Genomic DNA, 27295 nt, shown 5'->3' with positions numbered 1-27295 from the left:
AGGTCATCAGCTGTAAATATAATAAATATGCTCACCTATATAGGCCCACTCTGGATAGGTTTATTGAATAAAAAAATCTGATCGATAAAGTTAATTAGAAAACATAATTTAATAAGGTACTACTTGCCCTTATTAAAAAAAACTCTTTGCGAAATCAAGCCCTTTGTAATGCTAATTTTCTAAGGCATTTTATGGCACATGCACACTGAACACAAGGGTGTCAATCTTTACGTATCTTCCCATGAGCCATTTTGTTTGGTCTAAAGACACGGATAAAGTGCCATGGCTGGAAAATACACTCCATGCAGAATGCACACAAATCAAACACTAGGTCTGCATAAAAGAAAACTTCAAAACAAAACCAAGAGACATAGGTTAGTACAGTCCTGGGATTTATGGCACACTCACAGATGGGAGCACAAAAATGATGGGATTGATTCAGGCAGATTTGCTTATAGCCAACAATCGTCCCCATTCAAAAACACAGAAAAAGAAAACGCACACACACAAAAAAAACCAAACCAAATGCACAGGTTCATCCCCATGTGAAGGTGCAAAATCTACAAAGGCAATGATGGACAATGTCATAAAATGTTAGATCAACAAAAAGGGAATTATGAAAAATGAAATTAAAATAACATGATTGCAATTAAGGAGAAGCTACTAGTTCCTACTTACAAGATTTATAAGAAAGAAGAATTTGGATAAAAGATGCTGCAAGATAATAGAAATAAAATGGAAAGAAATCAAAGGACAGCAGTGGTTATAAAACACTTTAAAAAGATTGTGAAGATTTAAATTGTTAAAAGTTAATTTTCCTTTTATGCTTTTAAATTAATACAGTCAATTATTTCTAACAAAGCAAACTTAACTACACATATAGGGCCAATTCTAACCTTTCCCACAGGTGTTTCTCTCCCACACTAAAAGGAGACAAACACTACATATAAATCATGGCGGAACCCACTTCTCACCATTGGAGATTTTCTGCTCTATGTGGGAGATACAGGCCTGTAGCAAAAATCTGAATTGGGCCTATAAAAAACTCAAGCCTGGTTACCAAATTGTGAATTCAAAAAAAGAAAATTACCATGCAAAACAATGAACAAATATAGAGGTTCCAATTCTAGATCGAGATGTGGACAGACCACTATACTAGAAGCATAATGGAAGGTATAAACCCTTCCCCAGCTCAAGATCCTTTAAATATGCTTACAATAATACTGTGCATGCTACACCAGAATTAAACTCAAGTTACCTAATATTCACATTTTATTTTGTCCTGGGGCTGCCATCAAATATTAAATCCAGGTATTACAGTGTAGAAATATTTTGAAATATATGTATATTGGTCATGTTCCATTAAACGTTTGGCTTGGTATTTTGTTGTCAAATACTAAATTCAGGTATCACAACTAAAACAGGGTTTGCCACAATCCTGTTTCAAGGCCTCTATCATGAATAATCTTAAGAAAATTGAAGCGATAGAGCTGTTCCCAGTTAGCTGTTAACTGCACCTCCAGATATCTAATACTTTTTATTGCCCACTGAAATGGAAGTAATCTTTTTAAGGCCTGATGTTGCTCAAAAGTCAGGGTTAGACTGAAGATTTGACTTAGTAAAGCTGACCTTGAACCCAGATACTTTTCCATAAGCAATGAGCTCAGAGGGCCAAGGATTACTCACAGTGAATAAAATATCATCTGTAAGGAACATTAATTTATAGCTCTCCTCTCTTACGTCACTGTCTTGAATGTGAGCACTCCCCCGAATGTGGAGAGCCAAAGGCTCCATAACTAATGCAAAAAGTAAAGGCCATAGGGGGCAGCCTTGTCTAGTACCATGCCCCAACTGTGGAGGGTTCAGCATAGCACCCATTAATTTGCAAAGATGCCATGGGAGCTTAATACAAGGATCACACCCCCATGGAACATAACACTATCCCAAACTGCAATGCTCAAGAACTTTAAACAAAAATTGCCAAGTTACGCAGTCTAACGCCTTCTCGGCATCAATTGAAGGAAGTGCCGCATGTTTGAGAGTGTTTTGTGCTGTTCAGATCAAATTAAAAACCTAATATTATCAGCCACCTTTTTCCCATGACTAAATCCTGCCTGAGCTTAATGAACAAACTGGGTAATAATTCCCTGGAGGCTTTCTGCCAAAATTTTTGTCAAGATTTTATAATCCAGCCCAAGAAGAGAAATAGGGTGATAGGATGTACAGTCAGGCTGATCTTTCACAGGTTTTCATTTTAAAGTTACTTCGGCCAAGTTCATAGAATTAGGCATGGACTGACTGCATTGTACAGCTATATCAATAGATCTTGCAACTGTTCAGCAAATATCTTACAAAATTTGATGGTGAAACCATCTGTACCAGGGGCCTTACCATGGGTATGTCTTTAATGGCACCCAAAACCTCAAATCTTGTTATAGATTGACAGAGAAGTTCTCTATCTCTTTTGTGACAAAGTCTCCCCCAGAGAGGGACCCAGATAGGGCTCATCTCCTCGGGTGAGCTATATAAGGATACATAATATTCGCAAAAGCAGTCCCCAATTTGCCTATTTGTCCATGCCATTTGACCACTGAATATTATTACGAAGTTTCAGTGTTTTTAATTTACAAGCTAAGATTTAAGCAGCTTTATTCCTAGATACATAAAAAAATATGACGCTGGGCAACTCACTTAACCCTCCATTACCCCAGGTACAAAAATAAACAAATTGTGAGCCCAGTAGGAACAGAAAGGACCTGCATAGAATATGTAAACCGCTTTGGATGCACCAGCGAAAAGCGGCATATCAAGTCCATGACCCTTCATCCCCCCACCACCACACACACAACATCCTGATGGTTTCCCTCCAAATCAACCCACATTAACCCCCTCCAGTGCTCCACATAACCCCCATTCCCACTACCAATACCCATGCTGCCCCAAATTCCCCCCATTGGTCAAAGATGCCTTTCAATCTAATGGCAAACAAAAAGGGAGGAAGCAACAGACATACACAGTACCATACAAATCAGAGCCCACCCCTAAAGAGATGGCCTCCTACAGGCCAAAGATTTGAGGATATAATCTTTAATGACACCGATACTAGTATGCGATGCATCTGAACTAAACCAGATAAAATAATCCGAAGAGCACCAATCTATGCTGTCCATCACTTGGCCCTGCTCTGAGCATCTCTCCATACTCCTCTTTACACTCATTGCCAACATAAGGATCCAGGAGCCATACTCTTCTCTGCGGGAGCACTCAGTAGCAGGTTCCAACTCTACACTGCTCAAACCAGCCTCGGTAAATCAGTCTAATGTGCACTGTTCCCCTCCAGTGTGAAGGAGAGACCAATGGGATACAGCCAATGGTAGCATAGCTTTTTCTGTCTTAGTTCCTTAGTACATTTATGATACTCTTGGTGATGGCATAATGTTGTAGGGGCCACACCACTAAACAGTTCAATTTCCTCCTCTTCTCATGTCACATGGCCTCCCCGCTGCCACACCGCTTGCAGCAATTTTGTAAGAACATAAGCATTGCCATACTGGGACAGACCGAAGTATCCTGCTTTCAACAGTGGCCAATTCAGGTCACAAGTACCTGGAAAGATCCCAAGAGTAAAGCAGATTTTATTCTGCTTACCCTAGAAATCAGCAATAGATTTTCCCAAGTCTACCTTAATAATGGCTTACTGACCTTTTCCTAAAACCTTACTAAGCTAACTGCTTTTACCACATTCTCTGGCAATGAATTCCAGAGTTTAATTACTCATTGAGTGAAGGAGTGTGGTAGCCGTGTTAGTCCACTCTTTAGGTTATCAATAGAAATCAAACAAAATAAAACCTTTTTTATTGGACATAACTTAATACATTAAGTTATGTCCAATAAAAAAGGTATCATCTTATTTTCTTTTCCATGTTTTATTTTGTTTGATTTCTATTGATAATCATTGAGTGAAAAAATATTTTCTCCGATTTGTTTTAAATTTATTACTTAGTAGTTTCATTACATGCCCCCTAGTCCTAGTATTTTTAGCAAGAGTAAACATGCGATTCACATCTACTTGTTCCACTCCACTCAGTATTTTATAGACCTCTATCATTTCTCCCCTCCGTTGTCTCTTCTTCAAGCTGAAGAGCACTAACTGCTTTATCCTTTCTTCATAGTGAAGTCATCCCATCCATCTTCACCATGATACTTATGAAAACAGTCACCTCTTGTGGGCCTGAAACCTGATGAGCTCGCCCTAAATCTGGGCCCTGTTCAGGGTATCCCGGGGTGACCTCTTAAAATGGTATGACAAAGTTACAGGATCACATCGCAACACTAAGCACCCATGGTATGCCCCAAAAACGGAGACTGCTCCTCCAGGAGCAATTTTCAAGGTCTTCCAGCTTTAATAGTGCTTCCTCATGTTGCTTTTCCAGCTGTGCCATATGCTCCTGCATGGGAATAAGGTCTTCATCCTGCTGTCAATGTGTGTTTCCACCACATCCAAGCATCCTCCTAAATCTCCCAGCAAAGTTTTTATAAACATCTAAACATGCATCTGTGCCACCTGCAGCATCTCGATTTAATAGGTAACCAGTTCGGTTTTAAGATAGCTAAAACCTTGCAAAATCTTCTCCCATAGCAGGACCTGCTCCATCCCTCACAGCCATAGTCTTCGCAGGGCTCCTTGTTTGAGTAGAAGGTATTTTTGCCTTGAGCTGTGCAGCTTGTGTGTGTGTGTGTGGGGGGGGGGGGGGGGGGGGGGTGCTGCTGCTCGAACAGGCTTTGATATCAGTCTGCCTCTTTGTTGGCATCATTACGCGAAATCCATTTTCCAACGCAACCACTTGATTTTGGCACCAGCACGCACTCACTTCTGCCTGAAAACATGCTGCAAGTCTGTCTGGTCACTTTGGAGCAAAGCCCCAAGGCTTCTATCTGCATCGATGATGTCACGCCCTCCATCAGCATTTTATTTCAATTGACCAAAGTATAACAACATTACAAGAGCCTGTGGCTGAATAAAAATCAGTTAAATTTATAAAGCAAGAAAAAACCCAGCTTGCAATTTTACAGATGACAGAAGTAACTAGAACACAAAGAATGAAGGCTGTTAGAAGAAATTTTAACTCCAGAGAACGTGAAGGAACTCTCACCTAATACGGATAGGCTGGAGAGGACCCACACTTCCTCTGTGGCGCATATATATAGCTCTAGAGAATTTTCCAAGAAGATATGGTCCTGGCTCCACTGAGGACATCACTCACATGTGTAGAGTTCATATAATGTTTGTCTTTGGAGAACATGTGAATATGCTCCTTGGAAGGTTTTGTGTATTTTGCTTTCTCTCTCTGAGCTTTAATGATCGTCCGTTTGAAGACTGTATATTGACATCTGGTCGCTGAGCTGAAGAATTAGTATCCAAACCGAACACGACTGATGCAGTTTTTATGATCGTTCTGTATGCTTGCAAACACAAAAATGTAATTGTCACTTAAATATTAACAAAATGAGTTCTGGACATAGGAGCCGACTCTGTGGGTGCTTGAGCACCCCCAATATTGAGAAAATTCCTTGTATGTGTCCAGGGAAGTTATTTCCACTGGGCTTAGCACCCCCAACAATTTTGAAAAGTTGGTTCCTATGTTTCTGGATAACAACAATAAAAAGGAGAGCCTAATGAGCAGACAGCTAAGCACCTAACATGCCTCCTGTTTTACCAATGTTGGTCTTCTCCTGTATTAAAAACAGAGATAAAAACAGTGCTAAGAAAAAAAATTTGTGGAGCCCCCTAGAATGCTCTGTGTTTTAGCAAAAATTTACCTTCAAAACATGATTAGATCCTAGTTCATACCCCAATAAAACAGAACTCAAATCAAAATAATCGCACGCAGCACTGAACACCTGACACAAAGAGAGACAGTCCCTGCTCAAAAGAGTTTGCAATCTAAATAATACAGACAGACAAGACAGTTACGGGTGAGGGAAGTACTGGGTAAGAAGGAAGGAAAAAACAAGGGGCGGGCAAGTGAGTAGAGGCTAGGAGCCAAAAGCAGCAGTGAAAAGGTGGGTTTTCAGCATGGATTTGAAAACAGGTAGAGATGGAGCTAGACGTAAAGGTCCAGGAAGTCTATTCCAGGCATAAGGTGCCGCGAGAGAAAAGGAACGAAGCCTGGAGTTAGCAGTGGAGGAGAAGGGGGACGACAAGAGAGATTTGTCCAGTGAGCGGAGTTCACGGGGAGGAATGTAGGGAGAGATGAGAGTGGAGAGGTAATGGGGGGCTGCAGAGTGGATGCATTTAAAGGTCAGTACGAGACGTTTAAACTGAATGTGGAAGCGGACAGGGAGCCAGTGAAGTGATTTGAGGAGTGGGCTAGTGTGGGTATAACGATTCTGGCGGAAAATAAGTCGTGCTGCAGAATTTTGGACAAATTGGAGAGGAGAGAGATGGCTGAGCAGAAGACCAGTGAGAAGTAAATTGCAATAGTCCAAGCGAGAGGTGACAAGGGCATGGATAAGGGTTCTGTTAGCGTATTCAGAAAGGAAGGGGCGGATTTTGCTAATGTTGTAGATAAAGAAACGACAGGTTTTGGCGATCTGTTGAATATGTGCAGAGAAGGAGAGAGAGGAATCAAAGTTATTTAATAAAAAGAATTACAACAAGTATCTTTGTGTGAAGAATTACATAAACACTTTATTTAGTAATTGGTGGCATCTCCTTGAAAGGCAATAACTTCAACTAAACATTTACTGTAACTGAGGATCAGTCATTCACATTGCCTTGATAAATTCGGACCCATTCTTCCATACAGAATTGTTCCAACTCTAAGGTTTGAGGGTTTCTTTACATGAACACCTCCCTTCAGGACTTGAGTGGAGGAGTGGCCTAATGGTTAGTTCAGTGGCCTGAGACCCCGGGGAACTGGGTTCAACTTCTACTGCTTGTGACTCTGCCCCGGGTACAAACTAGGTATATAATATGTAAAACCGCTTTGATTGTAACCAACAGAGTTTAGATCAGGATTTTGTCTTGGCTAATCTAAAATGGAAAATCTCTTCTAGCCATGCTGTAGATTTTTATTGTTTAGGGTCGTTGTCTTGCCGCATGACTCACTTTTGGCTCAGTTTCTGCACACAGATAAATAGCCTGACTTTTGCATCTACAACTGTATGATATAAAGCAGAATTCATAGTTCCATCAATTATGGCATGCCATCCAAGTCCTAATGCAACAAGACTGCCCTAAATCATGATACCTCCACCCCCAGAGAAGCCAGCTAAGGGTTTTGTGTAAGGCGGGGTTGCAAATTTGAATAAAGTTGGAAAATCTCGGAAAACAAAACAGAACATGTGACATCACCAAATAATTCAGAATGTCATCTTCTCAAAAGAAACTTATCCTAGGCTGATGTCTGCTGATTCTGTAATACCTCCTTTACCAGACCTTTACCAATTCAGTGATCATCTTGGTGGAGGGACAGGCTTTTGATTGAGTTATACCTAACAGCATTACAAGAAATTCTAATGGAGGAGACAAGCTTGGAATCAAATACAAGAACCGCAAACAGGAAACCAACACTTCCACAGAAAAACAGCATCTCATACAGACAGTTTGCTGATTGACTGGTATCTTGTAGACACACACATCACTTTTCACTTTCCACCAATTATGTGCTTCTTTCACCTTTGTGTGGGTACAAATTTCTTAAATTGTAGAAACATGACGGCAGATAAAAGCCAAATGGTCCATCCAGTCTGCCCATCCTCTGTAACCCCTAACTCTTCCTTTTCCTAAGAGATCCCACATGCTTATCCCAGGCCTTTTTAAATTCTGACACGGTAATGTCATTTCACTTGGTAATGTCTGACTTTTATCAACACTACCATTCTTTTTATATTTTTCCATTCATCTCACATATGCTTTCACATCCTCTTATGTTTAACTCCTGATGCATCCTGTATCACACATACTCTTTATTTCATTCATTTTATCTTATTTTACATACTTATTCAATGTTATATGTGCGGAACATATGATGCTCACGTTACGTTATATTTTATTTACAAAGGAACCCTGATAAAGGTCTGTGTGCTGAAACATGGCCTGTACTAGGTTCACCTTGTCAGCAGTCCTCAAACTTTGAATTTGAAGAATAAATTGTGCCATTGGCCGTTCTGGAACTTGTTTGTGGCGTCTTCCACTTGGTTTGTATTTTTGGAATCTAATTCAATCAAAATTGATGCCCAAAATTTCCAAAAAGGTTACAAATATATACAAATTGTATTAAATGTATTTAATTATGAGGTGAACAAGTTGCCCTCTGTCAATACCTTCAATGGAAAGGTGAAACACGAAGAGCAAAAATACTTAGTCTAAATGATCCCCTGAGGCAGCAGAGTAATACTGATAAACGATGGCCATGGTTGGGATGACCATCTAAATGAAAACCAGATCACCTAACAAGGATCAATGATTACTTTTGGCTGTCACTATCTTGGCTAAGCTCATTGATAATTACTTTTAGAATAGTTTTATTTTCCCAATGGTTAATGGTTTTCCTTCTGACAAAATAAGGTTGCTGCATTTAGCTTCTGTAACCCTGAACATGCCTAGGGTCCCTTTAATGAAAGGGCTGCTGCACAGCAAATCAAAATTACCGCCGGCCTAACGCAACCACGGTGGCAGTTCCATCCCAGCGCGCACCATTTCCGGTGGCCCGGAAATGTTTTCCTTATTTTTACTGCCGGGTTAGTGCGGTAGCCCTTACCGCCTCCTCAATGGGTGGCAGTTAAAGGCACCCCCCCCCCCCCCCCCAGAAATAGCAGCACAGCAAGTGTTTACTTACCGCACAGCCATTTCCTTTTTTGGGATTTTTACCCGCTGCGGTAAAAGGGCCTCGGTGTGTGGCAAATCCACGTGCTGATGCTACCAAAGGGTTCCTTTTATCACAGCTTAGAAAAAGGAACCCTTAGTGAAATGTTGTGTCTTCACAATTTTCATTATAAATATTTTAATACTTGTGTTTTGAGACACATTTAAAATACCACCAACACATACTTATCTATTGACTGAATGGGTCTTTTTTTTTTAATTTATTTCATTACCATTCCTTCTATTTTATCCATTATATGTCCACTGTGTGTAAAATAAAAACCCACCACCACCAAAAAAAATAAATTTTAAAGTGCACTTATCTCATGGTTATTACATTATATTAAGGTCTTATAACTCGCTATAATCAACATGAAGAGAAAGAGCATACTTCCGACAATTACATAAAATAATCCCAGTCTAAGTTAAAATAAAACATATATAAATTAAAAAACACACATTTTCTAAACAGGAAAGTTTTCAATAATTTCTTAGTCAGAATAATGTTCTCTCCCTCCTCAAAAAAAGGAGGGAGAGAGTTCCAACTTGAGGCAACCTGATATGATAACAAAGATTGATGAGTAAGCAGAGCCTTTAATTTGTGAACAGAAGGAAAATCTAAAAGAAATAAATTTCTAGTTGTTTTGTTACGATTCCTATTAAAAAATACAAAATGATTAATCAAATAACTTGGAAAATCCCCATGAAAAGCCTTAAAAAGTCAACACCAAGATCTTAAGTTGTAATCTGGCCTCCACCGGGAGCCAGCGTAGCTGTAGCATATAAGGAGAAATAGCATCAGATTTGTTTGCTGAAAAAATAACCCTGACTGCAGCACTCTGTACTCTCTGCAATTTCTAACAACCGATATACACAGAATTGCAAATAATCCAATAGGGATAGAATTACTGACTGTACCAGTAAACGAAAAACCAGTGACTCAAAATATTTACGAATGATCCGAAGCTTTTTGAGTAGGTAGATTTACTAACCTGATTAGTTAGAGAAAGCCGACTATCCAACTCTACTCCTAGAATTTTTGAAACTGTTTTCAGCATTAGATCTGAGTTGCCTATTGTAATAATAGGATTATCTTTCAAAAACATTAAGGGACCTATCCAAAGAAACTTATTCTTATATTTATTCAATTTTAACCTAAATGTACGTACCCATGTATCAACTGCCTGCAAACAACTCAATACATTAGCTTGAGATGAATTTCCTGAAGTGAAAGGGATTAACGCTGAGATATCATCATAAATATAAAACTGTAGCTGTACATAAGTACATAAGTAATGCCATACTGGGAAAAGACCAAGGGTCCATCGAGCCCAGCATCTTGTCCACGACAGCGGCCAATCCAAGCCAAGGGCACCTCTGTACCGCCAGAGGTTGCATCAAAATATTAAAAAGTGAGGGTGAGGAGGTGGACCTCTGAGGCACCCCACACAATGCATCCCAAGAATCAGAGTTTACCTTGCATTTTCACCTTATATGATCTCACCAAAAAAGCCCCAAACCATGATAAATACAGAACTCTGGATCCCAAGTGAGTCCAAGAGCAGAAGCAAGACACTGGACAGGTCAAATTAAACTATTATAGAACTCTTGACCTGTATTCAATAACTTCTTACCCAATGTCACCGAACACCAGACCAGTCTGTGCTAAAGCCCTGGCGAAAACCCAGTTAAAATCTATGTAATATCTGAAACTTATCCAAAAAGCAATTCCCTCCATCACTTTAATAAGCAGTGGAATAGAAGCCACAGGTCTGTAGTTTGTCACATCTGACATCTTACCTCCAGAATTCTTTAATATTGGGGTCAAAACAATACCACCATGTGAAAGAGGGAATCTACCAAGTTTGAACTGCTTATTTATCCAATTGGTGAAAAAACATAAAATTAGGGCTGGGGGACCTCAATAGGAAGATGCAAACTTTTTTCGCAACCTAGTAACATCCATTACTGTTACTGGTTCTAAAACATCTCATAACCAATCAGATAGTACATCCAAATAACTAGTATATAGATAGGAAACTGTATTTCGTGTATTTGGTAAGCTGTTTCAAATTCAACAACCAGTATTGCACCTTATGTTATTTTTTGGTAACTACGTCTAGAGGACATCATTTTATGGAAGAAGAATCAAAGAAGCCATGAATAATGGAGGATCAGATTCATGGAGCAATGATGAATATTGGGACAATTCTATAACTTGACTCCAAGATGTAGGCGCAACAATGTGGCAAGCTTTGTGCCAATTCTGTAACGGCTTCAGGGCATGCCTAAACTGTTATAGAATACCAACACAAAGCTGCATTTGTGCACCAAAACGTAAGCATTCCAACATGTCAATGGAAGGTGTAAGTCAATGTCTAAGTGCACCATACAACCACATGACTAATAGTACTCTATAGGTTGGTGGTATCACTTGGTGACATGCCCTCAGCTTGCTCTCTCTCTACCCACACGTGCGCCCCTCATAGGTATGCGCTAAGTGACTGGCACATATGTTATAGGATAACGCATAGCTCATATACACATAACTGCCAATTATTGGGGCATCTGACATGTGGTGCTACTGTTTTATAATAGACAGACACACTCAATGCCTAAAATCAAGCACCTAGTTGCAGAAGCGCCATCCACATGCCTAACCATAATATTTTGGATAATGAGAAACAACGAACAATCTGACAGTCTTTCCGAATGTGAGGATATCATTCAAGGCTCTCATCAACGAGAATGGCACTTGAATGTTGACGCTGCCAGTTATCCCAGGGCATTTAATGATGATTCAAAAAAGCATACTTTGTCTTATTATAGCATAACACACGTTTACAAAGGAACTTTAGATGGAATTGTGCCCCAATCTGGCGACACTGGATTTGCATAGCCTTAGCTACGTCAGGAAAAACACATTTTTAAATCATGGAACAGTTTGTGTGTAACCATGAAGAATCGCTTCAAAATCATCTCTCTATGAGAAGATTCTGAGAAAGATGCAATTAAAGTAGCAGATGTTATCTTTCCCCTTTGGGAGTCCAAACAGTGTTAAAACTATTTAAACTATCCAGACACAGACAAATCTGCCTCTACAGTAATTGATGTACAGTACACCTGAATAATCTTAGGGAGAGTAGAAAGTTCTAGAATTTCTTTTTAGCAGGCACAACTTCAGTCTTTGGGAAGTTTATAAATCTGAAATTCATTGATCTAGTTATATAGAATTGAATCAAGCTACTTTCCTCGGTAGTACACAGCAGTGACAGTCGCCGGGTCAATCCCAAACAGTAATAATTTTGGAATACAGCACAAAAGGAGAGGGCTCTCTTCTAACGAGAACTGTCGTTTCGTGAAGAAACAGCTCTAATAAGAGAATACTGCAATGTTCTCTCTAAACATGCACTTATGAAAAGTGTCCTAGAAATGGAGAAGAAGCAATGTTTCAGCTTCCATCATGCAGGATACATTTGCAGTTCTTTTGCTTTAAGCCAAAAATAAAACATTTAGAAAAGCTGGGAGAACGCCATATGGACAAATGCATATAGTACTTCTATCTGTACCACATATGGCTACATAAGTTCTACCAATCCTATTTTACTCCATGTAATATTACCCAAAATATGGCCCAATAATCCAGCTAAGTTTAAATACATGACAGACCTAGTAAACTTACCAACCAGAAACAGAATCAGATCATCACGATCATACCTAAACCTACACTATCCAAATTGTAAAGGACTAAGATACAAAATAACGTACGCATCCAGCTTCTCCTACATAAGCACACAACTATGGAACGGACTCCCAAATGCTGCGAGAACAATCCGTGACCACCTGAACTTCAGGAAAACACTCAAAACTCACCTCTTCAAAAAGGCCTATCCCACCGATCCAACATAGATCCCTGCACCCAGCAACACAGCATAACTAATGATCGTATAATCTTCTCTCCTTTGACCCCACCTCATCTGACCACAATATAACTTTGTATCTGCTAACAACCGTACTGGCAAACGCCTCTGCGGCACTATGTAAGCCACACTGAGCCTGCAAATAGGTGGGAAAATGTGGGCTACAAATGCAAGAAATAAATAAATAAGGCCTCATTTAAACACATTTGGTAGAAATGTGAAGTTATACGAAGCCACTGGAGATCAGATTTTGATCAAATTAGAATTACAAATGGTATTTTTACTACTACTAATCATTTCTATAATGCTACTAGACATATGCAGCACTGTTCACATTATATGCAGGTATTTTCTCTGTCCCTACAGGGCTCACAATCAGGCTAATATGATTTTAAAACAGAAAGGTCTGGAGCTTTTGACAGATAGACTGGCACTTGCAGTGAAATTGAAACATTCTGCCCTCTCTCTGTGTAGATTGGTTTTTCCAAAGTGTTGCATATATTAGAAATGGAACATCTAACATTCTTAGTCAATGAAAACATCACCTCTTTTCTAGCCATCTGGTCTCCCCTCATTAAACGTAAAGAGCAGGAAAATATTTCTGCCCATATATAGTTAATCGCAGGGCTAATTTACTTCTGCTGCTTGAGAAGACTCTTGGCTTTGTTTATTTTGTCTCAATTTCTAAAGTGTTTTAGGACACTGTTGATTAAACTTTGCAACTGATTTAACATTATTTTACTGCAAAACTATTCAATAAAAATACAGTTGTAAGAAAACTTAGCTGCCAAACAGGCGACAAGGAAATAATTTACCTTCTTTAGGATTCAGTATTTTTAATTGGTCATTTTTAGTCTAGTTTCCTATAGGGAAATTGGAATTAGAAGACCACCATGTCTGTTCTGCCTTCTAGTAATCTTTAAACTGCTCATCCATTTTCATTCAAATTTGTGCCACAGACAGCAAAGCTCCCCAGCACATACTGTTCATGTCTTTGTAAGGCTTTTTTGGGTTTTTTTTTTTTTTGCTTTCCTATTTTCCCTCCCTTGTCTCTCCTACTCTTCACTGCAGCCTGGCAGCAGGTTTGAGCCTGTTGCGGTGGTATAGCAGCTCTGCTTTGATACAAGACAGCTACACTTAGCAGAAATTCTCAGTCTGAGCAGACAGCAAATACAATGGGACTGAAAAAATTCCATGTAACTGGATTGTTTTTACTAAGCAAAGAATAGCAGAATGGTGCCAATCTAAAACTTAGCCTTGTCTAGCAAAGAAAAATTGTTACTCCAGTGGCATACCGAGGGCGGAGCGGTAGGGGTGGACCGCCCCAGGTACAAATCAGTGGGGGGTGATCTACTCTGTCCGTCGGTTCGCCTCCCTGCCCTTAACTTGTTCTGTGGCGCCAGCGCGCGCCTTACATCTCCGTCGCGCCGCTCACTCTGTCTCCTCCCAGAGGCTGGGGCTCCTCTCTCTCTCCCCACCGCCTTCTTCCTTCAGCGCCTGTGGTGCCTGTTTGCCCTTCCTCTGTGATGGCTCCTCCTCTCTCTGTCCCACCCGCTGACTTCAGTGCAGCCCCCCAAAACACAAGCCTGCTGCGCCTTCCGCTTGCGGCTTTGGCACTTCCTGCACTACACTCCAACTCCACCCCTGCCGGGCCACTGTGACTGGTAGCATCAGCAGAAGAATCTGAGGATGGATCATGCGGGTCTTCGAGGTCACTTGCTTCCCGTTACAGGTCCAGAGCAGAGCCAGGTATTAATTAGGTGGCACGATCCTAACAGTTATTTAAAAATTGTGCTGCCTTGACTTTTTTTTTAAACATTTGATTACTTTTGCTGCTGCTAGTTTGGCAAGACCAACATGCTGCACGCCGAGGGGGTGTGTGTGTGTGTGTCATGAAATGTAAAGAGGAAGGACTGGGGGGGGGGGGGGCGCCATGAAATGTAAAAAGGGAGGACCTGGGGGGGGGGCGCCATGAAATGTAAAAAGGAAGGACTTGGGGGAGCGTCATGGGACTTGGAGAAGCGTCATGAAATGTAAAAAGGAAGGACTTGGGGGAGCAAGAACACTAGTCTGGAATGGATGGGAGAGAAAGAGGGTACCTGGCTAGATGGATGGAGGGGACAGAGAGAGGGGCGGGCGGCGCTGATGGAAGGGAGAGAAGAACGGGCAGACCAGATGCTGGATGGAAAGGGGCAGTGAGAGGAAGCAGAAGCTGGATGGACAGGGGTAGGAGAGGGCAGATGCTGGAAGGAAAGGGGCAAGAGCGAGGGGGCATACGCTGGATGGAAGGCAGGGAGAGAAAGGGTAGCACTGCAGACACACATGCGGCTGGATGGAAAGGGGCAGAATCTAGATGGAATGGGGCAGACCAGTTGCTGGATGAAAAGGAACAGGGGCAGACACACTGGATGGAAAGGGGCAGAGAGGGGGAGCATACGCTGGATGGAAAGGGGCAGATGCTGGATAAAAAGGGACAGGGGCAGAGAGAGGGGGCAGACTCTAGATGGAAAGGGGCAGAGAGAGACTAATTTTAATACATTATGACTAAGGTTTGGAGACCAAACCCCCTTCCTCATGTCGGGACAAGATACTGTAACAGCAGTATACTGTACTGACTTGATGGTTTTAGTCTCTGAAAGCTAAATGTATTAGTCCAATAAAATGGTATCTTATTTTACATATTTGTTTTATTTCTATATTCTATTTGTTAATTTGTAAAGTGGTGATTATTGGTATTTGTTAGTTTTTTCAAATTTACATCCACTATCTTTATAGCATACATCATCACTATCATTGTTTCTGCTTCCATGGCGTTGCATTGCATGCAGAGTCTGGTTTCCAGAGGCTTCAGTTTAAATTTTTCTCTACATATTTCTATTTTGTACTTATTCAATACTAAGTTAAAGTGTGTCTATGAAAAAGAAATGGTTTTCTGCTGGCATTGGCTATTCTGGCTGGTTTACCTTTACATTGCTCATTGGAGTGTTTAAGATGCTGTCTTTTCCTAGGTGGATCCTTGTTGTGTGACTCGTAGAAGTTACTAAGAACATAGTAAATGACGGCAGATAAAGAGTTCTTATGGTATGGTAGAATTGCTCTGTAGGTCATGAGTGGCATTTGTTGTCTTTTGTATTAATTGACAGTAGGCCTAGGACTGAATTTTAACATTTTGGATTTTAGTACGGTATGTATTTTCCTGCATCCTGGCATGATGATTACATATGCAAGTTTCAATAAAGGAAAATGTTTACTGTCTTGTTTCTTTTCTGACCATTTATTTCATTTCATGATTATTGCTAAAAAATAATTTTTTTTCACCGGGGGGGGGGGGGGGGGGGGGGGGGGGTTTAAAAAAAGGTCAGCCCCGGGTGCCAAGTATGCTAGGTACACCACTGTGTTACTCAAAGGCAAAAGAGCTGAGAGTACCAAACAACAGGATAAACCAGCACCAGTATGGCATACCAGGACTTCGGCAGGCTGAAGCCAACATCCGAAACTTGATGCTGCATCTACAGACAGACTGTGGATGTTTTATGATGCGAACATGAAAACTTCCTTGTACATAACTGCAAACACAAATAGATGCACTAAAACTGGAAGTCACACGTATGACAAGGCCAGCGATTCATCAAGGCCCTGCAGCAAGTACTCCACATATAAAACACTGAACATAGATTCTGCTGAACACTCTGCCTTGTACCCAACGCTGGCACTTATAAAACTTCATATCACTTTATGAAGAAAGAAGCTCTTAATGAAAAATAACACAACTGAATTACTGTCCTAAAGTATTTTGTATCTTTCATCATTTATCTACATTAATCTTGCATGAAGTTTACCAATCTGGCCATCAACATTTACCAGTCATACTGCTGTCTCGGTTTACTCCATTATGCAGCTTACAATGAACCAATGCTGCATCAAACAACCATGACCCAAAGAGGTTCAAGATACTGTTGACCTTTGGCCTTGTGGGGGCAGGTAGAGGCCGAGGCTCGGAGGTGGTTTGATTTGGGCTGGACAGTGGGGAGGTTGAAGATGGTTGATGCTGAACCTTGGTAGTAGCCTATGAAGAAAAAAAAAAAGGTCAGATTAAGGTTTGATTCTACTATTAGATTTGAACTTGATTTGGGCATGTAAACATCAAGAATGTGTAGCCCTAAAATGTGTTTAGTTTCCTGTGTAATTTACTGGAAATGTTTTTGCTTGTTTGTTTCACGGGCAATGTTAGAAATAGTGCACACTCTTCCCCCATCACAGATGGATGCATATTGGAAGAATGGTCACTCTTTCCAAAAAGGATGCACTATTCTGGACAGGAAAATTCCCGAAATTAATGACATGCCGTTTCAAACAAATGCACATCCCTAGTAAAGAACACCTCTTCCGTCACCAAGGCCCACTAGCCTCCCCTTCTTGGAACACTCACTTGCCAAATTACCTTTGTAAGGTAACGATATGCAGTATGTGCCCTTTAAACAGTATTCCCAGATTCAGCTGTTGGCCCAAAAATTGACACCATTTTTATGTTCCTTGGTCTCTATATAGTTTATTACTCTAGGGCATTCTGTGCAGAAGCACAATGCAAAATTGCACAGAATTCCGTTTCCATACTGAACTGAATATTTATCCTGCGGAATCTGGTACAGGGGCCATGAGATAATAATGGTATCAACCCATACAGGTGAGAAGGAAAAGGAGATGGCCTTGGCCCACACAGGTTAAAAGGTGGTGGTGGTGGTGGTAGCACTATCTTGCATGAGCTGGGATGATGACAGAGGGTTCAAGGGTGAGCTTAAGAAGAGAACCAAAAATAGCTGTAGGGTCCAGCTTGAGGGCGAGGTGTAGAATAAGAGAAGTAAACTGTATGTTTATCCTGCAAGGAGCACAGGAGGAAGACAGAAAAAGAAAGAAAGAGTGAGTTGGTGATTTGAGCCCATGACATGATTAGAGCAGTGGAGAGTCAACTGAGCAGAGGTTCAACCTACGGTAGAGAGATGATGCTGGGGTGGGGGTGGTCAAGTCAAGGGGATAGGGGAGAAAAAGTAAGGGAGCCAGTTTGAAGGATCCAGGCTGAAAGAATAATGGGGGAGGCAGCAAGGACACAGATCTGAAAAGGGGTCAACTTTAATAACATACAACGAGAGTGTAATATAACAGTTCACCTGTGTTAAGGACAATTAGGCATCTATTTCTAGCCTATTTTTATACAAGCACATAGGTGCTTGTGTATCTTTATAAAATACTTAAGACAAGAAGAAATTGCACTTAGATTGAGCAGATATGAAGTAGACACAAATATATGTACTTGATAAACAATGCATGTACCTCAAATCCTGCCCATGCTCTGTTCAGACTCCAACCTAAATATGCACCTTCTTGCCACTGTGCATACTTGCATGCATGTAATTCCCTGGTGCAATTTTTTAAAAGCCCTTTTATGCTTATTAAAAAGCTTTTATGTGCAAAATATTTTTAAAACTTCAGAAAATTCTGCATCTTTCCCACCATCATTTTCTGAGCTGCATATTTAATTGATTGCTTAAAGCAAGTGATTCATTTATTTTATTATTAGGATTTATTTACCGTCTTTTTGAAGGAATTCACTCAAGGCAGTGTACAGTAAGAATAGATCAAACATGAGCAATAGGCAATTACAGCAGTAAAAATATTCAAGTAACAATACAAAATATGGCATGGTATCTTGCAATGACAACACAATATGTACTAGAATATTATAATTGGTAGTGAAGGGTGAGGCAAAGTTTTAACATATAGATGAGTAAGAATTTGAAAGTAAGGTGACTGATTTGAAGAAAGTTGCACGTGAGGTCAGAGAGATGGTTAAATATTATCTCAGCTAGGGTAGGAGTGGATAAACATGTCCCGCTGCAGTATGTGCAGCCCGAGTCACTCCTTGTGTGTGTGAGTGAGACTAACAAGTTAGTTACTTCTTCCATTAAAGGCTTGGTTGCAGAGCCAAGTTTTCACCTTCTTTCTGAAGTAGAGATAGTCTTGTGTTAAGTGGAGCCTTTCAGGCATTGCATTCCAGAGTGTGGGGGCTACTCCGGAGAAGGCTCGCTTGCGGGTATCACATCGTGTAATGTCTTTTGGAGAGGGTGTGGTTAGTGAAAGTCCTTGGGAGGACCTTAGTGCCCCTGGCGGTATGTGGAGGATCATCCTATTCTTCAGATACTCTGGGCCATTTCCTTTCAGGGCCTTGAAGATCAGACGGAGTTTTAAATTTATCCCTGTATTGTACTGGTAGCCAATGAAGTTTTTGCAAAAATGGTGTGATGTAGTCACATCGCTTGCAACCTTCTATGAGATTATATTATGTTATTTTGATAATACAAAAAAAAAAACTGATTAAAAATTCATTTAAGTTTTTCCAGAAGCATATAATACACAGAAGTATAAAGCCGGTGTTCAATTAATGCCATCAGTGCCCTCCACCACCAGGACTTTTGCAGGCTGCAGCCAGCATCCAAAACTGTTGCACATAAAATTACAAAACTTGATGCTGAATCTACAGAGAGACTGTGGATGTTTTATGATGCGAATATGAAACTTTCCTTGTACATAACTGCAAACTAGGGGTGGGTAGTACCACCAGGCTGCTGCAGTAGCCCGGCAGTACTTCCTGTTTAGCGAGCCCTTAGAAAGCTCTTTCTGCAGAACATGGCTCTTAAAAATAGGAACCCTATAAGACTGCACCCATGTTTATGTAGCATGTATGTGCAATATCTGAGCATATTTGACAAAATATGTGTGTAGACATTTGTTTGCTGTTGCATATGTACTCATTTTTCCACCTATTTGCAGTCTCAATGTGGCTTACATAGTACCGTGAGGTATTAGCCACCTCCGGTGATGAAACAAATACAGAGTGATATTGTTACAGTCACATTAGAGAATCAAGAGAAGAAGAGTTATATAATGTTCATTGCAAGTTTTGGTTTTGTTGTGTTGCTGAGTTCAGGCACTTAAGTTGGATCAGTAGGGTATGCCTTCTTGAACAGATCGGTCTTTAGTGATTTCCGGAAGTTGAGGTAATCCTGCGTTGTCTTTATGGCTTTCGGTAATGTGTTCCATAGTTGCGTGCTTATATAGGAGAAACTGGATCCGTAAATTGATTTGTACTTGAGTCCCTTGCAGCTAGGGTGGTGAAGGTTTAGGTATGTTCGTGATGTTCTAACTGTGTTTCTGGTTGGTAGGTCTATGAGATCAGTCATATAACCCGGGGCTTCGCCATAGATAATCTTCTGGACCAGGGTGCAGATTTTGAAAGTAATACGTTCTTTAATTGGGAGCCAATGCAGTTTTTCTCGTAGGGGTTTGGCGCCGTCGAATCGCGATTTTCCAAATATAAGCCTGGCTGCTGTGTTTTGAGCAGTCTGTAGTTTCTTTATGAGTAGTTCTTTGCATCCCGCATAAAGTCCATTGCAATAGTCAGCATGCCTTAGCACCACTGATTGTCTAAGGTTGCGGAAAGTTGCCCTCGGGAAGAATGGTTTCACGCGTTTAAGTTTCCACACTGAGTGGAACGTTTTCTTGATTGTAGAGTTACAGATTCTTTGGACCAGGTGTAACTTTGTGCTATTAGAGATCATTTTATCAAGGCATCTCCCACTGGTCACATCCTGGCACAGTCAGGGACATTCATCTATACTAAAAATAGGCAGCACACACATACTGGACAGTAAGCACAGGCATTCTATTTATAAGTACAGGACATGTATCTTACCACACTAGTTTTCATTGTGGTTTTGTTCACAGTCACAGCACGGTGTCTTCGACTATGAGGCGGAGTGGTATTTGTGGCAGTGCTCTGAGGCATGCTCAGTCTGTTCACTGGTGTGGGAGGAGCACTGTCAGATCGAGGTCTTGAAATACCTGGACAGAATAAAGTAGTAAAATCAGGTACTGCCATGTCTTACGTTACCCGGTGGGTTTAGCACAAGGCAGCTCCACACATCACAATCTATGGTGCACTGATTAATGTCAGAAAATCCCCAACTGGACTACCAAACTACGGTGAAAATCAGTAAAAATATATTCTACATTGAGGAAAGTGGAACTGTAAAGTTGAGGGTGGGCAGGAGCAAAAAGAAGAGGGGCTGGATTCGGGGGTAGAGTGACGTTTCTCTGCTCCACTGGGCTCATTTCCTTCCTTCCTTCCTCTTCCCTTCAGGCTGCCCAAAAGGGAGGAGCTGGAGCGGAACATCCCTGCTGTTCTATAGTCTGAAAAGGAGTAGGGGAATTAGGTTCCAGGCCACTGCCTCCAAAACAGTTTATCAAAATGCATTTTGAACTGGATCTGGTCTAGAACTATTGCTAGATCACAGCAGGGTGAGTAGAAAGGTCTAGTAATTTGCTGATTTACAGGATTTTCAATGCTGCCCATTTATAACAAACTATTCTCATACAGGAGACCGAGCATCAGCTTTTAAGTGGGGAATGAATGCTTCTGTCAGTGAAATACATGGTCCACATACATTATCTGCTGCTATTCCAGGAACTGGCCTGCAGGTTTGAGAAATTCAGATGCAGTTACTCCAAGAATGGCTTTTCGCCATAGTGCCTCTGAACTTTGGAATCATCTGCCCTTATCTAACAGGTCAGCAGCAGATATTTATGTTTTAGGCACCAATATCTGGAAGAGCTAAGAGAAGTCGGTAAAAAAAAGAACTAAGAGAAGACAGGAAACTGGCTAACACATGGCTGGCTGCCCAAGCTCTTGCCTCATGTTATTTTTCTATTTTCTTTTTGTTTGTTACATTTGTACCCTGCGCTTTCCCACTCATGGCAGGCTCAATGCAGCTTACATGGGGCAATGGAGGGTTAAGTGACTTGCCCAGAGTCACAAGGAGCTGCCTGTACCTGAAGTGGGAATTGAACTCACTTCCTCAGGACCAAAGTCCACCACCCTAACCACTAGGCCACTCCTCCACTGTTGCTACTATTTGAGATTCTACATGGAATGTTGCTATTCCACTAGCAACATTCCATGTAGAAGTCGGCCCTTGCAGATCACACATGTGGCCGCGCAGGCTTCTGCTTCTGTGAGTCTGTACGTGCAGGAAGTCAGACTCACAGAAACAGAAGCCTGCGCAGCCTTCTACATGGAATGTTGCTAGTGGAATAGCAACATTCCATGTAGAATCTCTAATAGTATCAACATTCCATGTAGAATCTCTAATAGTATCAACATTCCATGTAGAATCTCCAATAGTATCTATTTTATTTTTGTTACATTTGTACCCTGCGCTTTCCCACTCATGGCAGGCTCAATGCGGCTTACATGGGGCAATGGAAGGTTAAGTGACTTGCCCAGAGTCACAAGGAGCTGCCTGTGCCTGAAGTGGGAATCGAACTCAGTTTGTCAGTTCCCCAGGACCAAAGTCCACCACCCTAACCACTAGGCCACTCCTCCACTGTTGCTACTATTTGAGATTCTACATGGAATGTTGCTATTCCACTAGCAACATTCCATGTAGAAGTCGGCCCTTGCAGATCACACATGTGGCCGCGCAGGCTTCTGCTTCTGTGAATCTGACGTCCTGCACTTACAGAAACAGAAGCCTGCGCAGCCTTCTACATGGAATGTTGCTAGTGGAATAGCAACATTCCATGTAGAATCTCCAATAGTAGCAACATTCCATGTAGAATCTCCAATAGTAGCAACATTCCATGTAGAATCTCCAATAGTATCTATTTTATTTTTGTTACATTTGTCCCCTGCGCTTTCCCACTCATGGCAGGCTCAATGCGGCTTACATGGGGCAATGGAGGGTTAAGTGACTTGCCCAGTCACAAGGAGCTGCCTGTGCCTCAAGTGAGAATCGAACTCAGTTCCTCAGGACCAAAGTCCACCACCCTAACCACTAGGCCACTCCTCCACTCCACTCTTCGAATGGTATATACTATTATTCTGGCTATTTATAGGGAGGGCTTGTTTTGATGTGATGTAAACATTTGCTCTTATTCTTTAATCCACATGACCAAAATAATAAGCCTGAGTGAGAAAGTAAATAAATACATACATATTCCACAGTATATATGAACACTATATAGCCAAATATGCAACAGTTACGTCAGGCTTACATTAAAAATCAAGAAATACAACATTTTCTACACTACAGAGGTGAAGTTAAAAACTGTACTTTTGTGTTACAGGAATTTCCTAGGGACATAAAAAATGGTAGGACACCTTCAGTTATTGAATTTCATTTGGGTTCTAGTAAATTGCAAAATACACTCAATGTGGCTGTGCAATGTGACTGTTATAACGTTTGTTAATTGTTGTAGGGTGAACTGTCAAAAGTTCTTTTCACTTTCCCCCTATATATGATCATGCTAGTACAGACTGCTTTGGATTTGGTTTTAGTTCCTGCTTTTCCAGTAGTAGCTCAAGCTACAATAGATATTTCTGCCTGGAATTTAACTCCTAGGGCTAATACCTGATTCATTTGTAGAAAAGTTTTTCTACACTTGTTCAGTTTTTGTTAAATCAGGAACTACCTAAACTTTTTGTCCCCTGAGAGCTCCCTTCTGTGGAGAAAAAAAAATAAACAAAAAATGTTTTATAACGTGGTCTTGACCTTAGGGAAAACCAAAAGTGACAAAAACAGTAGACCGACTTAAAGATTCAGATCTTTCCAGAAAACCTATAAGGTCAAAACCGTCCAGAGCTATTTCTTCCAAGTTCAAAACTTGGGCAGCTCCCCGATTAGGTCCTGGAGTTGTAGTGTTAATGGGCTTCATAATATGCTTTAGTGATTAGACATAGAGAGGGGCCAAGTGCTCGTCAAGGGCGCCCTTCTTTTTTCCATTATCACTTGAGGACGCCCATATGTTAGGCATGCCCCAGTCCCGCCTTCGCTATGCCTCCGACACGCCCCCGGGAACTTTGGTCATCCCCGCGACGGGAAGCAGTTGGGGACGCCCAAAATCGGCTTTCCATTATGCCGATTTGGGTGACCCTGAGAGACGGACACTCATCTCCTAATTTGTGTCGAAAGATGGGTGCCCTTCTCCTTCGAAAATAAGCCTGATAGCTTCTTTAAATAAATAATAGAATTTATTCCAAGTATTCCTTAAACAAATTAATCGAGGACAAAATCACTGTTTAGGAAAATTCAAGAAGCGTAAGTTTAGGTATCTCATAGAATTTTCCACATTCTCAATCCATTTTTATGTAACTCTGCTGTTCTTTGTCTACATAGCTTTAAAAGTCACATCAATATTTGAGGTATTAGAGTTAGAAGTTTTCACCACATTTGTTAAAGATGTAATAAAATGAAAAGCGGTTAGGGCATCCCACACCAAATCCAGTGAAATAGTTTCAGGTCTTACCAAAGGTGATAGGCGTATTTTCAAAGCACTTAGCCTTCCAAAGTTCCATAGGTTTCTATGGAACTTTGGAAGGCTAAGTGCTTTGAAAATGAGCCCCAAGGTCACCCAGAAGCTCCAGGATAACTTCATTCTTTAGAGTCTATGGTAGAGGAAGATTCCCAAAGCTTCAGAATTTGGCATACTTGCCATTGGACCCGACATTTGGTAAACTGGAGCCCTCTCATCCAATTGCGACAGCCTAGGTGTTTCAACAAGCAGAGAGCTCTCCTCCTCAGAAATTGCACTTTCCTGCGACATGAGCTGCTGCAGCTCACCATTGGTTTGGAATGTGAGTAAAGGAGGTGGTTCTTGACGTTGTTCAAGAGTGACATTGGCGTCTCCCATGGCCGCAGCTTTCATCAGCCCAGCAGCAGGAATCAGTATACTCAATTGGATGAAAGCCTCACCGATGGGAAGTTTATCAGTAACCATCCAATAAGAATTTCTAAAAAAATGTTCACAGCTCTTGGGTTAAGATATGCTGTTTATTTTTGTTTTTATTTATGCTTTCTTTACTAAAGTTATTGTATAATTTTTTTATTTATTTTGGTGTATTCCCTCTCTTTGCCACTGGTGCGCTTGCAGTTTTATGACCGACCAGATGATCGGTGAGTTTGTATGACATTTCTTGAAGTATGCCACGATGCAGGCAGAACGCCTAAACATGTTGGGCTAGAACTAAGAAGATATTGGGATGAAAATACACACAGGAGACTGGTCTGATATACTGCATTTTTGTTTCCAAGTTTGATTTTAACAAAAGAAAGAATAATTTTTATATTTGGGCTGTTGTCCTATCTCTGCTGTTTGAGAACAAAAATCAGCCATCATAAATGTAGTATCTTCTACCTCTCCTTGCAGACTTTCTGACCAATGCTCCAATGTGTCAAGATGAGTTTTGATTCTAGCTCTGTATTTGATTCCATCTACAAATTCTGCGCACCATCATTCATGTGGTGAATTCACATACCGAACATTTAAATCAAAATATGGCACACATTTACTTAGTGCAAGTTTAATGAAGCTGGAGAAATTTATTTTTTGAATCCCAAGAGAAAAGCTTGTTCAGATTTACATGGTCATGGGAGAAAGATCCCTCCACCTAACACCTCTGCAGTTCATTCTGCTTGTCAGCAAAGACTACCACTATCTGCGTCATGCATATATATGAGAGAGAAAACAGGATTTTAATGGTGACTGGAGAGAGGACTATTGATTCCCAAAACATTTCTGAGTCACCTCAGAATTAAGAAGCAGTATTCTGTTATCAAAACACTCAAGATGCAAACCGTAGTAAAATTTAAAAGTTACATATGTACACACGCATCTATTAATATAATAGAAAAATGAATGCTCAAATTGAAAGTAGGATGTAATTGAATAGAATTGTACAGAATGCTGCAGCTTTTTACAATTTTCTACCATTAGCCACAACCATGGTTAAAATCATTTGGATTTAAAGACATTTAACCCCATCTGCCCAGATTCTTTCTACCAGAGTGTATAAGGTCTGAGTACCATATATGGGTAATCTTTCACACCCTTTGTTCTTAAAGACAGCAACGCCTAGAGAAGGAAAAAAAGAGGCATGATAAAACAATAAATGTACTAATATCACTGACCTTTTTTTTTTTTTAAAGATCAAAAAGTCTTCTGTTGTAGATTTTAAAATCATGAACATTTCTTTAAGCAAAGTAGAAGGCTTAACTCACTCTATGGAAGCCATCGATTTGGAAAATTGCAGGACAGATAAAAGTTCAAGAATTACAAATTAAAGAGATGGATTACTAAAAGGCAGTACCGTGTTAATGTCTGCTAACATTCATTAAAGTGCATCATTCGTCAATAGCTCCCACTGCCTAAAATGGGAGCTGTGTAAAAAACCTGGGTTAATGCATTTTAAGTGTGCAGTAATGTGGTAACCCATTTTAATACATCTAGACCTAAATCACATGTTTATGCTTGAAAAATTTTTTTTTAGGCAAATTACAATAAGCCTTTTTTTTTCAATAAAATCTGTAATAAAAAAACTATGCATTAAGGCCCCAAATAGGTCATTTTAACATTTAGGGGGCTCTGTCACAAAGCAGTGGTAGGGTTACCGCACAGGTAGTGTGTGCAGAAATCAGCATTACCACGGGGCATCCTGAGGTGTCCTCTGGTCAGGGGCGTAGCCACGGGTGGGCCTGGGTGGGCCCAGGCCCACCCAGTTTTGGTTCAGGCCCACCCAGCAGTGGAGGCAGCGGAGCGGAGGGAGCAGGCTGAGCTCCGTTCCCGCAACTGCCTCCCTCACTCTCACGGCAGCGCTTCCCAAACGCTGCCCACCGCCGCCACGATCGCGGGATTTACCTCCCTCCTCTCAGCACTCAGCAGCAGCGGTAGCGAATCATACACGCCGCCTCCTTCTAACCCTGAAGCGGCAGAGGAGACGCTTCTGGGTTAGAAGGAGGCAGCGTGTATGATTCGCTACCGCTGCTGCTGAGTGCTGAGACGGAGGGAGGTAAATCCCACGATCGTGGCGGCGGTGGGCAGCGTTTGGGAAGCGCTGCCGTGAGAGTGAGGGAGGCAGATGCGGGAACGGAGCTCAGCCTGCACTGTAAATTTTTTGGAGGGGAGAAGAGGGCTCCGGGCAGGCAGGTGGAATCGCAGGACATGGATGGGAGCGGGAGGGGCGAGAGGAGAATCGCTGATGGCTGGAGGGAGGGGACAGGGGAGAAAAGAGAATTGCTGGTATAGATGGATAGAGGGGGGCAGGGGCAAGAACAGAATTGCTGGGTATGGCTGGATAGGGGCAGGGCAGAGAGGAGAATTGCTGGGGATGGATGAATGGAGGGGGGCAGGGGAGGGAAGAGAATTGCTGGGGATGGATGGATGGAGGGGACAAGGGGAGAGAGAAGAGAATTGCTGGGGATGGATGGATAGAGGGGGGCAGGGGAGAGAAAAGAATTGCTAGGTATGGATGGCTGGAGGGAAGAGGAGAGTTGCTGGACATGCGTGGATGGAGGGGAGGAAAGAGGAGATAGGAAGGTTGCTGGACATGGGTGTATGAAGGGGAGGGCAGGGGAGAGGAAGGTTGCTGGACATGGATGGAGGGAAGGACAGGGGAGAG

At 41.4% G+C, this 27295-nt stretch overlaps 1 protein-coding gene across 6 annotated transcripts in view; it reads right to left on the bottom strand.

Moving 5' to 3' along the window:
- The window catches only part of RALGAPB (Ral GTPase activating protein non-catalytic beta subunit), a 174054-nt gene that overhangs the window by 112215 nt on the left and 34544 nt on the right, over positions 1-27295 (bottom strand). For 3 of the 6 annotated variants that reach the window (XM_030212442.1, XM_030212443.1, XM_030212444.1), the window contains exons 8-10: positions 25705-25752; positions 20537-20685; positions 16651-16855 (exon numbers count right to left, since the gene is read on the bottom strand). In XM_030212442.1, the coding sequence (XP_030068302.1) occupies positions 16651-16855; positions 20537-20685; positions 25705-25752 (402 nt within the window). Of the gene's footprint in view, positions 1-678; positions 715-16650; positions 16856-20536; positions 20686-25704; positions 25753-27295 lie in introns of all 6 variants that reach the window. The other 3 variants (XM_030212446.1, XM_030212445.1, XM_030212441.1) reach the window with 2 other exon arrangements.

The sequence above is a fragment of the Microcaecilia unicolor genome, chromosome 8, assembly GCF_901765095.1.
Source record: "Microcaecilia unicolor chromosome 8, aMicUni1.1, whole genome shotgun sequence".
Taxonomy (NCBI): domain Eukaryota; kingdom Metazoa; phylum Chordata; class Amphibia; order Gymnophiona; family Siphonopidae; genus Microcaecilia; species Microcaecilia unicolor.
The sequence above is the reverse complement of the archived record's forward strand: the minus strand, read 5'-3'. Positions and strand labels throughout refer to the sequence as shown.